The sequence below is a fragment of the Bolinopsis microptera genome, chromosome 10 (assembly GCF_026151205.1).
Source record: "Bolinopsis microptera isolate Bmic1 chromosome 10, MBARI_Bmic_1.0, whole genome shotgun sequence".
In the NCBI taxonomy this organism is placed as follows: Eukaryota; Metazoa; Ctenophora; class Tentaculata; order Lobata; family Bolinopsidae; genus Bolinopsis; species Bolinopsis microptera.
Genome location: NC_087081.1, coordinates 7,343,441 through 7,359,810, shown reverse-complemented (window position 1 = coordinate 7,359,810; position 16,370 = coordinate 7,343,441). Strand labels below are relative to the sequence as shown.

The following is a 16,370-nucleotide window of genomic DNA, read 5'->3' as shown; positions in this document are numbered from 1 at the left end:
CCCTATATCTAACCAGGGGCAGCCAAACACTGGCCAGCCTACACTCACTGGACAGACGAGTATTTGCTGAGTAACCTCTTCGACCTCAGCTTCTATGTGGACCTCCGCAAGCATCATTCAACCAGCAAACCAGTCAGGACGAAAATGAACATTGGGAAATTCCTCCGTAATTACAGGTTAGTGGAAATGAACAATGGAGGATTCCTGCATGATTGTAGGTTAGGTAAATTTCCAGTACAATTTCCTTAGATGCTTCTGTCTTATACTTGTAAACAAATGCAGATGAAGTTAAATAACATTTCCTTTTTTCTAATATCTACAGTTTGACGTCACCACAAATATTGTAAAGAAGCAATTAGACATATTATATATACTATTAGACATATTATTATATACTATACAAGTAAAACATCGTCCAAACCATTTAGGAGTGTTGTTAAATGGATTGCAGTATTAAATATAATATAATTATACATATATTGCATAAATTAGCATTTATACAATTCAGTCATCAGTTCTAGCTTTGTTCCCATCCTCTACCCACCCTATTTGTTGCAAGTTTAGTCAATTTGGGTGCAAGATGCTTAGATTGAGCATGCATTGAGAACACATTATGCACACATTATGCACACATTATGCACACATTATGTACACATTATGCACACATTATGCACACATTATGCACACATTATGCACACATTATGCACACATTATGCACATTTGTACTGTATAGCACAAATAAGTCGTGGCTATGAAACACATCGACATGAGAATTTAACTTTCAATACTGTAACTTTTTGTTTTAGAATCTAACTTTCTTAAAATTTAGTACGTACATTATTTCACTGAGTTAATTTTGTGCTTTTTCCTGCTACAATGAAAAGCCTAAACCATCGCTACTCTCCACTTTAATAAATTCTACAAGGGCTCCGGCCACTTATTATGTAATAACTCATCCTCTTTGATTCGCCGAACTACCGACTTTATTAATAGGATAAATCAAAATGAAATCAGATAGATGGACCCTGATCGTAGTTCTAGAACGGTCCGAATCTTTATTAATATTCGGATTCTCGACAAATTATTACGACAAATTATTACGACAAATTATTTACGGACTGTTAAGCAGTGAGAATTATTAGGGACATAAGATTCGTTAAAAATTGAAAATTTATTATGGCCGGTAGACAAATTATCCAGCATAATTGTGGGTTTTTGAGATCCGTTAAGCTTTAACAGGGCCATCACATCGTGTGACCACCCCACAGAGAGGAGATCTCTCTGTCATTCCTCCATCAATGCAGCCAGTTTGAGTTCTTAGGAGTGGTGCAGCAAATTGCTCCGTTATACCACTGATGCAGGGAACGGTGGTCTCAAACTTACAGCTATGTTTAACTTAATATCTTGTGCAGAATGAAGTTATTGAGTTCACATCTTGTTACACGCTTAACGCAGGTGCCTCATGGAACAAGCCCGTACTCCTTCATAAATATATAAATCTCCTTGGAAATATATATCATATATTGTATCACATCGTATTGTGTAATCTTCTAATCTAATAATCTCCCAATCTACACCCTCTAGACCCCCTCTAATAACAGAGATTAACTTTAGTTTCTGGAACATTCTCAAATGAGTTAGAAGTTCTCCAACCATGCTACTAACTCGTTACACTGATCTTTTTTTTTTTTTTTTTTTTTTTTTTAAGAGAGGCTGGGCATAGAAAGCCCACTAGAGGATAGCATTAAGATGCTTTGCCTACCTCTGGGATGAGGGGGGGTTTATCGGAGACAACAGTGTGAATTGTGGAGGACGGTGGTGGTAATGATCTGAATGGGAATACCGCGCTTTGGTACCAGATGAGTTTATAAATCAGTTAGGCAAGGCTGCATATGTAATGTGTTAATGCGCTAAGTTACGCCAGTCTGATCCAGTTCTTCTGGTACTATTAAGCGTTTGGTGCGGTTTGTGAAGTTGACGATTGTGGTAATGTGGTGGTTGTCGAATATGTCGTTGACCGAGAGGTAGTAGTCCCGAAAGTATTGACCTCTTATTTGGGCAATAGCTGGGCACTGTCCAAGAAAGTGTGAGACAGTTTCCTCTCCGTCACCGCACATAGGACAAGCACTGGTGCTTGATTTGCGGATGGTGTGGAGGTGTTTGTTTAAGCCACAGTGGCCCGTGATTAGGTGGACTGCGGTTCTATAGTCTTGTCTATTGTTGATGAGTGACGTGTTTATATTATTGATTATTTTGGTGTGCTTTTGGCCAAGTGTTAGTTTGGTGTGTCTAGGACCATCCGTTAACCAGATATCCTGATTCAGTCTGTGGACTTTGTTGTTGATTTGTCGTTTGATGTAAGATTGAGGGATTGGGCATTTCAAAACGTGTTCGCTGGTCGTGCCAAGCTTGGCCAGCTCATCCGCTTTTTCATTTCCCCACAACCCAATATGGGCTGCGATCCATCGGATCTCTAGAGTGTTGTTCGATCCGAGTGCGTTAAGGGTGTCATAACAGTCTCTAGTAGTTCTGCTCCTCGTTGAAAGCGAGGAAATAGCTTGTATGGAGGAGAGACTATCAGACCATATAATGATGTGTGAATTGTTGTAGGATGAGAGATACTTGCAGGCTTCAATGATTGCAGTGAGCTCTGTCTGGTAGACAGTACAATAATCAGGGAGCTTGAATGATCTCTCTTCCAGGGTGGTGTTGTTGTTGTCAGTCGTGATGATGTACCCAGCCCCACTTCCGGAGTCTGATAGAGACCCGTCTGTGTAGCAGGTGATCGTTTCACTGGTAATGTTGTCGATGGTGTGTTGGAGTGCGGTTCTGTATTCAGCTTTGTTAGTTCCAGGAGTGGTGACGGTGAAGTGCCGTCCCAGCATCATGGTTGGTGCTGTGAGGTCTCTTGTGGCTCTAGGTGGTATGTTGAGATCCTCCATGAATTGTTTGTTGATTGTGGTGTGGTTTTTGATAGTTCCCTTCCTGTGGGCGATAGTTTCAAGAGTGAGGCTGCCGTAGGCTTGAAGCCTTGCTGCCCCCTTCGCTGCTTCGCCCCTCAGGAATAGTATGGTGTCTGGGGTGTCACACTGATCTGTAAAAAGGTACAATGTTACAATATTATGTTATTATGTTACTATACTAGATATATTATATTAAATTATTATGTTATTATATTAGATATATATAATATATTATATATTATATTAAATTATTATTATATTAAATATTATCTAGTTCTTCTCTACATATCAACTCATTGGGAGAAACAATAAAACTCCGTTTTTTAAACCATACCTCTTCAATTTAGCAATACCATCAAGTACCCGAGGTTTTTTCAGTACAAATTGACATATTGAAATGTTGGGGTGTATGTATGTGTCTGGTACAGAAAGCCTAAGAATGAATGTTTCACCACTGCGTACTGCACACTGCATGAGTGAACAACTTTACTATATTTTACAGTACACACCACAGGAATTCTGGAAAATTCTTAGGGAAAATATTTCTTTTAAATTTAAGCTATTCGTCAGTACTTGATTTTAAAATATTCGGAACTTTTTTTCTGTCATATTTCATAACACCGTGAGTGTCTGGTCTAAAAGTGAATTGACATCTACCCTACTACTAGTACTACCCTACTAGTAGCCGCCCTACTAGAAGCCGCCCTACTAGTAGCCGCCCTACTAGTAGCCGCCCTACTACCTTTCTGCGATAATATTTGCCGCAAGCGCCCTTTTTTTAATAGTATGACCTAGAATCATGCTTATAAAGAACTTAGGTGCTAATGACAGTAAGTCAAACGATTTCTGAAAACATTCTGCCGAACATTCCTCAAACATTTAGGTTAAGAGAAAAGTCATACAATATACAAACTCGACACAGCTGATAGGCTACCCTATTGTAACATCACTGTAACATCACTTACAATACAAATTTAATCCTCAGCTTCGATCTGGTAAATGTATAAACACTAAATTGACGCCTCCCCCTCCTCAGCGTAGCATGTTGTCGTGTGAACTTTAAGCTGTTGTGTGGATTAATGTTTCACGGTTGTGCGTAGTGTATAGTTTTTTGCATAGCTGCGCAATATTCAAGCTACCTACGTTTTTAGGGTTTAAGATAATAATATTTCAAAAGAATAGTTGAGGCTCAATTTAATAATATAACAATGATATCAAAACAATATATTCCTTTTATTCTAATAAATTATAATTATAATTAATAAATTACATTATATAACTCAGCATTCAGCAACCATACTGTTCCTGTAATGTTACATTCTTACTCTTGCTCTACAGCTGCAAGTCTATCTAAATTAAATGGTAATTTAAATTGGTTATATGATGGTTACCAGACAGTCCAGTGTCCCTATCATATCGCCCTGACTCTGCACTCTACACAGTCTACAGCCGCCAGTCTATTTTGCAATCTGCAATCTAACCGTGAATAGTTTCTTAATACTGCTGTCCCTACAATAGACTAATAGACTGTTCTTATAATCTCGCCCTGTATCTACAGTCTATAACAGCTGCCAGGATAGTCTGCAGTCTCACCTTGGTTCCTAATACTATAATACTCTACAGGTGTTGGATTGGCAGTGGTTTCTATAATACCACCCACTGTAGTGTAACTGTAGTGTGTACATTGTGTAGTGTACACACAGTACACACTACACAGTACACACTACACTATACACACTACACACTACACTATACACCTGTGTATACACAGGCACCTGTACACCCGCACTACCTGATAATAAGTGTGTAATTAACGCGGTAATTCCGAGGTAACTGGTAACATGGTTACAAACCTTTCTATTGAATCTTAATTAGGCACGTGATCAGCAATTAGACTGAGATAATTATCTTTACTATTATGTAAACTTGAACCAAATTTAATTTAAAGGAGCATGTGCAGGCTGAGTGGAATGTAAAGGGGACTATAATAAGCCAGGGGTATTGAGGTATGTGTAGAGGTATGTGTAGACTGTTTAGACCCAGTTTCGACCCAGTTTAGATCTTCTATGTTGAGACAAGTTCTCAGATTATGGTTTTATAATTACGGTACTGAGCAGTACTATTTATCACAACTACTTATTTATAGCACACTTCACAATCGACCCATCTCTAGACCCAATCATGCAAATGAGTTTTTGTCACCACCACATACAACAAGAGTCTGTTATCAGCATCACGGACAAAGGATAGGACGAAGAAGACACTCTCTGCCACACTTATAGAGCCTGGCAAACTCGAATCAAAGGTAAGTCTGGCAGTGGTTCACACTCTGTTGATATCTCTTTAATGAGACTTGATTGGAGGCCTCTCAACTTCCCTAGTTGAGTGTGTCCCACAACCAAGCTCATTGCCTAGAAGTCCTGCATTATTATAATGCCCCTGGACATATGTGGCAAGTATAAGCTCTTTAAACCAAAACCAAAACCAAAACCATGTGTAGACTGTAGAGGTATGTGTAGAAGTATGTGTAGAAGTATGTGTAGAGGTATGTGTAGAGGTATGTGTAGAGGTATGTGTAGAGGTATGTGTAGAGGTATGTGTAGAGGTGTGTGTAGAAGTATGTGTAGAGGTATGTGTAGAGGTATGTGTAGAGGTATGTGTAGAGGTATGTGTAGAAGTATGTGTAGAAGTATGTGTAGAGGTATGTGTAGAGGTATGTGTAGAGGTATGTGTAGAAGTATGTGTAGAGGTATGTGTAGAGGTATGTGTAGAGGTATGTGTAGAGGTATGTGTAGACTGTAGAGGTATGTGTAGACTGTAGAGGTATGTGTAGAGGTATGTGTAGAGGTATGTGTAGAGGTATGTGTAGAGGTATGTGTAGAGGTATGTGTAGAGGTATGTGTAGAGGTATGTGGTAGATGTTTAGATGAAGATTTTCTGAGCCCATCAAATACACATTACCGGACAAAATGTTCATCTATTCTGCGCTCAAAATTTGAAGTATATGTAAAGTTCCAAGCGCATCTAGCAGACAATTATGTTTTTAAACTATCAAATATTTGTTATGAATATTAAATGTGGTTATCAGAACCACACCCATTGTCCGGATTAACTACAATAATAGTAATAATATTCACTAAAACCGCTAACATCACAATTTGTCACAGTCTCTCACACTCGCAGTATTGCATCTACAACTTGAAGATGCAACTTGTAGTACAAGCTAAGGGTAAAGACAAAGTACCGGTCTCCTGAGGACTTTTGTTTTATAACATTTTGTACGTACCCCATGCTGTTGGAATTGTAAGATTGTATTAGAGATTCCTTAAGGCAAGCTGATTGAGAATAGACGACTGTAAGTCTCCGTTGTACTCCGTTTTATCGATTCGCATCTACCTGGATATAATAGCTTATAATAATGTTACCTACCTGGCCGTGGCCAATAAAATAGTGACAGAGCTTGCTTATTTTTAATGGAACGTGTCCAAAATCATTTTTAAAGCAATTCATGATCGAATACTAGTGTTTATTAATTGTTTGATGAATCATATTTATAACTTGCTATATTGATAAGTTGATAGTAAATCGATAAAGTCATCATTAAGGAAAATACGTGAAAAATAATTTGGAGAAAATAATGATAGTGACCTAAATTTTGGTAGTCCGAAAATACAGTGTTTTTTTTTCGAAAAACCACCGACTTTCGTACCATTTAAATATGTCTCGTAAGATATGCTGTTTTATAACTTTATAGCAATAATATATTCGAGATTTTTTAAATATAATGCTATTGTTTTGACTGGCACGCCTATCGCTCTCTAATCTCTCTAATCGCTCTCTAGTCTAACTATACTAACTCGCGATTTTCTTTTGTCCTTGGCTCACAGAGAGTATACAGAGAGCTAGAGAGCATACTTTTCAATCTGGCGGTTTACTAAACTACACTGTATGAGCTCTGCACCGTGGAAGGGTTTAAAATATGCTACCTCCAACTCCCATACATGTTCATATTACAGAGTTTTATATTAACACGAAGCGATGTAACAGAGCCAATATAATTTATATTGCCATGGAGTGGCAAGTTCCCATTCGTCGCAGCCCGTTAGTTTTAATGCATCTTAATATGTTGGGCAATAGGCATTCGTTACGCAACTTCGAGTCGGTATTGCGACATGGTGTTCGTCTTTCTGACTATATAAGTACAAAGGTTTTTACTTATCAGTTATTAAGTTAAAGGGTTATGTGTTCAATTAGCCTTTAACTTATTAATGACTACGTAAAAGACTAAAACGTATGAATAGTTTTTTGGCTATTTAGCTAAGTAGTTCCTACGTTCTGGTCGTTTTTTTCAGATGATTACTTTATAGGTGTATAGCTTAACCAAAGTATTCAAAGGAACATAAAATCTAAAACTACGAAATGCAACTGTAGCCAAATGTAGCCAACTGTTGGCAGTCTGCCAACTTACTCTTATCCAATATATTTCAGAGATAACGACTGGTATTTAGACTCAATGACTTCAGATGATAGATTCTTAGATGAGCTTATAGGTTAGTACTTAGTACTTTAGTTAACAATAGGATAGATAAGCTGTAATAAGTTTGAATCTTAGTTTACAACAGTATAAGTTAGTAATGATAAGTTATTTATAACTGTACAGATTAGTAAGGTATCCTTGGGTTGAGTAATACACTTTTGGTGATATATTTGAATTATTTTAGTCTGCACAGATCTGGAGCCAATTGATCAGATCATTCTGTCTGTATAATTCTATTGAATTAAATTACTGGCTAATGTAATGTGTCTAATGACCACATTTCATTGTAACTTTAGGGAATTATTTTATAAACTTGGATTATGATTTTATTAACTTTAATTATTATTTTATTACTATTATTCAAGATTAAATCACGTAAATAAAGCTGTTTTATTATCCTAACCCCATATTTTCAGTGCCTAGCTATCTGAATCTGACTGGGCTATTCGAATTTACAGACGAAAATGATTTTTATCAAAACTTTTATCTGAGCTCGGGAAATACTAACTCCCCTCTTCACTTTGACGGATTTGCTAACTTACTGACAGTATTAGATGGTACTAAAGAGGTGAGATTTGCAAATTACTTAGTACATTTTCATGTAAAATTTCATGTAGGAACTGAATCTCTAATGTATAATAGTGTACTCGCATGAAGAAGATACGTATAATTCATGAAACTATATGACCGCATTTACAAATAAATAAACGGAATCGGCGGCGACATAAAACTGCAGAAAATATCACATCGTAGATAAATTTAATGCGCGCGTATTGCATGGGATTCAAACTTTCAAAGTTCGTGTCAACGGCTTGTTACCGTGCAACTGTGCAAGTCGTTCAATTATTGATTTTCAAAGCGTAAATAACAATGTTCAACTATCTTTGTCCGTTATGTTTTACTTCCTACCATCTTTTATACAGGAAAACTTGTTTCTATTATCTACAAATTCTACATTCAGTAAAACATCGATTCAACTTATCGTTTTACACGGGGCAAAACTAGGTGGTTTCGCCGTCTTCTAATTAAAACCCACGATAAGGCTCCACAAAATTCATAATAAATGGGTATGAACTGTGTATTGCGGTATACTTCGGGCTAAACACACGGATTCTATTACGTTCACCGCATAGAATTTAAGGTATAAAAATGGGCAATTATCAGTTGAATCAACCACCTACACTCTCCCAAACACTATACAGTACACTGTACATTTCATCTCATTCCAACGTTCTATTCAGTGGATAATAGCAGAACCAGACGCCTCTCTCCAACTTCAGATGGACCAATGGGTAGACTTCCCCAACCTGTCCCCCCTCAATGTTACTAACTTCTCTATTGCAGACCACCCGGGACTTTGTAATGTTACATGGAAACGTGCTATAGTAGAACCAGGTATTTAGCAGTTTAGATCCTGTGGAATGCGGGGGAGATATTTCCCAGCCATTACCCAGATGTTAAAAGCATTGAAATATACAGATGTTTATGTATTAATGAGCTATCATGGTAGAGTCAGGTTGTACTAAGTAACAATCATCATGTAGGCTGACACAAATTTTCGTGATACTATTGATTCACAATATTCTAACATGAACAATTTACCACTATATTTACCGCATATGATGAGATAGTAACCATGGTTATACCTCCAGGAGACATCCTGTTTGTGCCACTATATTTACCGTATATGATGAGAAAGTAACCATGGTTATACCTCCAGGAGACACCCTGTTTGTGCCACTATATTTACCGTATATGATGAGATAGTAACCATGGTTACCTCCAGGAGACACCCTGTTTGTGCCACTATATTTACCGTATATGATGAGATAGTAACCATGGTTATACCTCCAGGAGACACCCTGTTTGTGCCACTATATTTACCGTATATGATGAGATAGTAACCATGGTTATACCTCCAGGAGACACCCTGTTTGTGCCACTCCTCCACCCCCACCACGTGTACAGTCCCCCCGGCAGGAACATGGCAGTAGGAATGTGGTTCTACCTGGACTCTTATAATATGTTGTTAGAACAGGCTGGCTTCTTCGAGATAGACAGGAGGAATATTTCGGGGAGTTTGGCGCTGTATCAGCAACATGTGGGGTCTAGACCTAAACCTTGTGATATTACCGAGTGCTCTCCCCTTGGTTAGTGTAACGCTCTCTTTACTTTCTCACCTCCATACTTTGACCTAACTCTCTGGCCCCTTTCTGAAATATTTGTTTACAAAAATTACCCCTCCCAAACCCCTGTCTCCCTCAGGTCCTGTCCCCCTAAACCCCTGTCTCCCTCAGGTCCTGTCCCCCTAAACCCCTGTCTCCCTCAGGTCCTGTCCCCCTAAACCCCTGTCTCCCTCAGGTCCTGTCCCCCTAAACCCCTGTCTCCCTCAGGTCCTGTCCCCCTAAACCCCTGTCTCCCTCAGATCCTGTCCCCCTAAACCCCTGTCTCCCTCAGATCCTGTCCCCCTAAACCCCGGTCTCCCTCAGGTCCTGTCCCCCTAAACCCCTGTCTCCCTCAGATCCTGTCCCCCTAAACCCCTGTCTCCCTCAGATCCTGTCCCCCTAAACCCCTGTCTCCCTCAGGTCCTGTCCCCCTAAACCCCTGTCTCCCTCAGATCCTGTCCCCCTAAACCCCTGTCTCCCTCAGGTCCTGTCCCCCTAAACCCCTGTCTCCCTCAGGTCCTGTCCCCCTAAACCCCTGTCTCCCTCAGATCCTGCCCCCCTAAACCCCTGTCTCCCTCAGGTGCTGTCCCCCTAAACCCCTGTCTCCCTCAGGTCCTGTCCCCCTAAACCCCTGTCTCCCTCAGATCCTGTCCCCCTAAACCCCTGTCTCCCTCAGATCCTGTCCCCCTAAACCCCTGTCTCCCTCAGGTCCTGTCCCCCTAAACCCCTGTCTCCCTCAGATCCTGTCCCCCTAAACCCCTGTCTCCCTCAGATCCTGTCCCCCTAAACCCCTGTCTCCCTCAGGTCCTGTCCCCCTAAACCCCTGTCTCCCTCAGATCCTGTCCCCCTAAACCCCTGTCTCCCTCAGGTCCTGTCCCCCTAAACCCCTGTCTCCCTCAGATCCTGTCCCCTAAACCCCTGTCTCCCTCAGATCCTGTCCCCCTAAACCCCTGTCTCCCTCAGGTCCTGTCCCCCTAAACCCCTGTCTCCCTCAGATCCTGTCCCCCTAAACCCCTGTCTCCCTCAGGTCCTGTCCCCCTAAACCCCTGTCTCCCTCAGGTCCTGTCCCCCTAAACCCCTGTCTCCCTCAGATCCTGCCCCCCTAAACCCCTGTCTTCCTCAGGTGCTGTCCCCCTAAACCCCTGTCTTCCTCAGGTGCTGTCCCCCTAAACCCCTGTCTCTCCCCAGGTGCTGGTTCACTACGTGCCCACGTGTCTGAACAATCCGAGCAGTACAGTAGAGATTCAGATGTTCCCCCTCCTGCTAAGTTCCCTATAAAACAATACAACAGTGAGACTGCTTACATACCTGGAATTGCATTCGGGACCGGGCTTCCTGGTAATGTAGTGATACATCTTATCGTTTACTTTGTTGTTTTATTTTAAACCTCAAAATCACCAATAATTAGAAAAGTTGAAATTTTGACAAGCTGTTTTTAACGATAATAAGCTCAAATCTTATAACATGTGTGACCGTAAGGTTTGTTAATTGTCATTGCAGGGGGTTCAATAGATAACGTGTATTTGAACACAAGGGCAGCCCTAGATATGGGATACAAGCTTATTGACACAGCTGTTATGTATGGTAACGAGGAAGAAATAGGTTCGTTTGCTAGCTTTATTCAGATGGTGTCTATTATATTTGGAGCAACTTGGTCGATTGATTTATTAGTTGATTGATTGTTTAATTAAATGTTTTTAGGTAGAGCTGTGAGAGATTGTAAGTGGATGAGAAGTTCAGTTAAAGTTGTCACTAAAATAATGGTAAGTAAAACACAAACAAAAAGTCACAAGTGTGAGTGAATTGACGTGTCTATAATAAGCAAGGGGCTAAAATGATCAAACTTATTTCAAATTTTGTCTTATTATAAACCCCTCCGGGTCAGAATAAGATTCTGATAATCCCGGCTCCCGCTAAATAGATTCTGATAATCCCGGCTCCCGCTGTTAGTTTTTTCCCGCTGAATAAATAACCCCAGCACAGCTTCTATAATCCCGCCCCGGTTATTTGGCTCAACTAGATTTGTTCTGTTTTGATATTACATGAGAATTTCAACCGCGCACTGTCACGTGTTTTGATGACGTGTATCACGTGACTAACTACTACGACGCGCATTGGTAAAAAATGTCACGTGACCTATGGCTTAACGTAAGAACTATTTAATACACTTTATCTACGTATCGGTCTAACTGCAGGCGCTGGCAAAACTCCAACACACTGCTTAAATTACTTAAACTCTTACATTAATTGGACCAGTTCCAGAACTTGTCTCGACGGTTACATTTGATTTTGTCCGATTAATTTTGTCGTGTTTGTTATAAGCCATGTATTATATTATATATAGTCGTCTACTTTGATGGACTTCATGACACGATATCATTATTAGCTCCACCTTTTATCGCTTGCCAGGCTTAACTCGACGCCCCTTATCGATATTCATATTCATTCAACGTTCTGACTGAGGAATAATGTTTAGATATAACGCCAATTTCAAATGTCATAGTACCTTAGGTCCTTAGTTGTATTTATTTGGTAGTCCCCAATTCCATTTCATATTGTCCATACTGATCTCATAATCATATAGCTAGAATTAAGAGTAAAATGTCAAATTGCTGGTCCTAGCACTAACCCGGAGGGGTTTATAACACATAACACCGGCACGCTTAAGTTATATTAAAATAACCCCTCGTGCTAAAGCACGTCGGGGTTATTTTCATAATAATCCCTCGTGCTTCGCACTCGAAATTATTATGAATTTTTCCCGCGCGTCGCGGGAAAAATTTAAATATAATCCCTGCGCTTGCCGGGGTTATGTGTGTTATAATCATAATTTATATAATATATAAATTTACAAATGTTTTGTGTTCAGTGGAGAAATACAGGGGAAGCTGATCTACACAAAGAAATGGTTGCATTGATAGAAGGGTCCTTACAGAGATTGGATCTGGAGTACATTGACATATTGCTCCTTCATAATACAGATCACATTCCTAATTTCGAGCAGCTAACTGGTAAGTGTTTCTTTAAAACTGCCCCATTTTGTAATATACCAACATAAATTATTGCTAAGATTATGTTTGCGTTTCATTGCTCAACAGCTGTTCGAAGGATCAAATTTAAGAACATAAATTAATGTCATCTTTTGTTGCACGATTTCATCTTGGCTGCTGAGCTTTTGGTGGTCGAAACTTCAGCATGATCATCAGATTACTTAAATGATAGTAATTAACAATTTTGCAAGGGGCCCCAGTTCAGCCCTAGTATCAGCTATCTTTACTTTAAAAGTTTTATTTCAGTTGTTTGGAAAGCTATGGAAAGTTTCGTGTTGTCAGGAAAGGTACTAGCTATTGGACTGAGCAACACTGAGATTACTTATATTATGCACGTGCAATCTGTTGCTTCTGTTCCCATCAGGTTGGGTTTACTTAATTGATTAATAGTTAATTACTTAATCAATTAATGATCAATTGATAATTGATTTATTTTTCTAAAACCTTGCTAAAACTCGCGAGGTTTCAACTCCATTTGTGAGCTAAAATTTTTCAGAACGAAGGGGTCACTTTTTGGCCAATTTTCTGAGTTTGTTTCTATGTCCCCGTTGCCGGGGAGATTTCGTCAAGTTCAAAATATAATATAGATGTAAAAATGATTAATCGCATATAGTTTCACTGCATCCCAATATTGACTGCATTTACCTCGTCTAATTTTGACTCCTCCCAGCATTGTTCAGAATATCTTCACCCCCTTCGAACATGATAGAGATGTCTACAACTTCTGCTTGGAACATGAGATATTGTTTATGGCTTATGGAGTATCAGGTATAATATCTTATAGCTTAGCGTTCATGTTTATTATAAATGCAAACTTGATTTGAATTTCATGTTGAGAAGTTAAAGCTGTTTTTATTTCTTCAGATGATAATTTGATTTTTTAAAACAGCAAATTCATGTAATGGTAATTAGCATGCTTTTAAATATTTATGTAACCCAGGTTACCATGGTTACCATCTCATGATATATTAAACGGTAACCAAGGTTACTATCTCATTATAAATTATACGGTAACCATGGTTACTATCTCATGATATTATACGGTAACCATGGTTACTATCTCATGATATTATACGGTAACCATGGTTACTATCTCATGATATTATACGGTAATCATGGTTACTATCTCATGATATTATACGGTAACCATAGTTACTATCTCATGATATTATACGGTAACCATGGTTACTATCTCATGATATTATACAGTAACCATGGTTACTATCTCATGATATTATACGGTAACCATGGTTACTATCTCATGATATTATACGGTAACCATGGTTACTATCTCATGATATTATACGGTAACCATGGTTACTATCTCATGATATTATACGGTAACCATGGTTACTATCTCATGATATTATACGGTAATCATGGTTACTATCTCATGATATTAAACGGTAATCATGGTTACTATCTCATGATATTATACGGTAACCATGGTTACTATCTCATGATATTATACAGTAACCATGGTTAATATCTCATGATATTATACGGTAACCATGGTTACTATCTCATGATATTATACGGTAACCATGGTTACTATCTCATGATATTATACGGTAACCATGGTTACTATCTCATGATATTATACGGTAATCATGGTTACTATCTCATGATATTAAACGGTAATCATGGTTACTATCTCATGATATTATACGGTAATCATGGTTACTATCTCATGATATTATACGGTAACCATAGTTACTATCTCATGGTATTATACGGTAACCATGGTTACTATCTCATGATATTATACGGTAACCATGGTTACTATCTCATGATATTATACGGTAACCATGGTTACTATCTCATGATATTATACGGTAATCATGGTTACTATTTCATGATATTATACGGTAATCATGGTTACTATCTCATGATATTATACGGTAACCATAGTTACTATCTCATGGTATTATACGGTTACCATGGTTAATATCTCATGATATTATACGGTAACCATGGTTACTATCTCATGATATTATACGGTAACCATGGTTACTATCTCATGATATTATACGATAATCATGGTTACTATCTCATGATATTATACGGTAATCATGGTTACTATCTCATGATATTATACGGTAACCATAGTTACTATCTCATGGTATCATACGGTTACCATGGTTACTATCTCATGATATTATACGGTAATCATGGTTACTATCTCATGATATTATACGGTAATCATGGTTACTATCTCATGATATTATACGGTAATCATGGTTACTATCTCATGATATTATACGGTAATCATGGTTACTATCTCATGATATTATACGGTAACCATAGTTACTATCTCATGGTATTATACGGTTACCATAGGTACTATCTCATGATATTATACGGTTACCATGGTTACTATCTCATGATATTATACGGTAATCATGGTTACTATCTCATGATATTATACGGTAATCATGGTTACTATCTCATGATATTATACGGTAATCATGGTTACTATCTCATGATATTATACGGTAACCATGGTTACTATCTCATTGTATTATACGGTTATAATACTATCTCATATGTACTATCTCAGGGGACTACTACATCAAAGAAGGAGCAGCCATAAACCCCGTGTTAGAAGAACCTCTGATAACCGACTTGTCGGAACTATACCATACCTCCAAACATGCCATTCTCTACAATTGGGCTGCTCAGTGAGTTCACTTTCACTTTCACCCTCAGTCGTCAGTATTTTTAGAGATTCAGCACAATATGATATTGTTGTAACGATGTTAAGTGGAGTGTATCCCATTTGGGTTGGACAATTTTGGTGTATACCCCCTTAAACTTACAAGAACATCTTATCAGGAGAGAAGTAATATTAATAACACGAACCACGAAGCTTTCTCACATGAAGGAGAACTTGGGCTATCTGGACGTGTTTCTTAATTCCGATCATATGCAGGATATCAACGACCTTCACGAAGAGGACTAGAAGCGTAACCATGGTAACCATGGTGACCGTTGCCAACATGGTAACCATGGTAATCAATGGCATCATGGTGATCCATTCTGGAGGAGTGAACATCTTTAACATTTTTAATTACTGTTAACAATTTCTTGATTTCCCTTGTGTTGTTGATTAGTGTTTAATAATTATCGATGATTATTTTATTATGGTTGAAGCAGAGGCAAAATAACAATGCGACTTTAGCAAGTTATTGGAGCTTTCTTTTATTTTCACAGTTATTTATTTAATTTTAAGTCGTTAAACACATCAAAATTCTTTTAAATGATGTTAAATGATGTATTTACTTTACTTTACTTTACGTTGTTTAGCTGCAAGGCAGCAGGGTCGTCTATAAAACCCACCCTTTTTCTTTTACTTCGGACAACCATGGCCGGCACCAGCACTTACAGGAACCCGAAGGATCGATAACTAAGTCCAGCGATTTATGCGTCATAAGTAATGCATAAAATAAAATATGTTTTGGGATCTTAATCTGAATATTGTTATTTGAAATATTCTAAAATTAACTATTAATGACGATGACGAAATTAGGGTAATTACTTGTGTTGGCTGAAAATTTGTCACAATTTTAATTTTATTTAACTAAAAGATTTTGATTTTTTAAACACATTAACTTAAGAGTTATCAATACAATAAATGATTGATGTTATTATGAGT

At 38.3% G+C, this 16,370-nt stretch overlaps 1 protein-coding gene across 1 annotated transcript in view; it reads left to right on the top strand.

Annotated features, from left to right (window-relative positions):
• LOC134821738 (uncharacterized) overlaps window positions 1-16,303 on the top strand; it is a 90,001-nt gene extending 73,698 nt beyond the window's left edge. The window contains exons 4-16 of the mRNA XM_063832481.1: window positions 17-176; window positions 7,452-7,513; window positions 7,917-8,068; window positions 8,742-8,895; window positions 9,423-9,650; window positions 10,854-11,003; window positions 11,166-11,267; window positions 11,367-11,428; window positions 12,535-12,676; window positions 12,962-13,079; window positions 13,386-13,483; window positions 15,276-15,396; window positions 15,551-16,303. Coding sequence (XP_063688551.1) covers window positions 17-176; window positions 7,452-7,513; window positions 7,917-8,068; window positions 8,742-8,895; window positions 9,423-9,650; window positions 10,854-11,003; window positions 11,166-11,267; window positions 11,367-11,428; window positions 12,535-12,676; window positions 12,962-13,079; window positions 13,386-13,483; window positions 15,276-15,396; window positions 15,551-15,677 — 1,676 coding nt within the window. The 3' untranslated portion in view covers window positions 15,678-16,303. The remainder of the gene's footprint in view (window positions 1-16; window positions 177-7,451; window positions 7,514-7,916; window positions 8,069-8,741; window positions 8,896-9,422; window positions 9,651-10,853; window positions 11,004-11,165; window positions 11,268-11,366; window positions 11,429-12,534; window positions 12,677-12,961; window positions 13,080-13,385; window positions 13,484-15,275; window positions 15,397-15,550) is intronic.
• The last annotated feature ends 67 nt before the right edge of the window (window positions 16,304-16,370 follow it).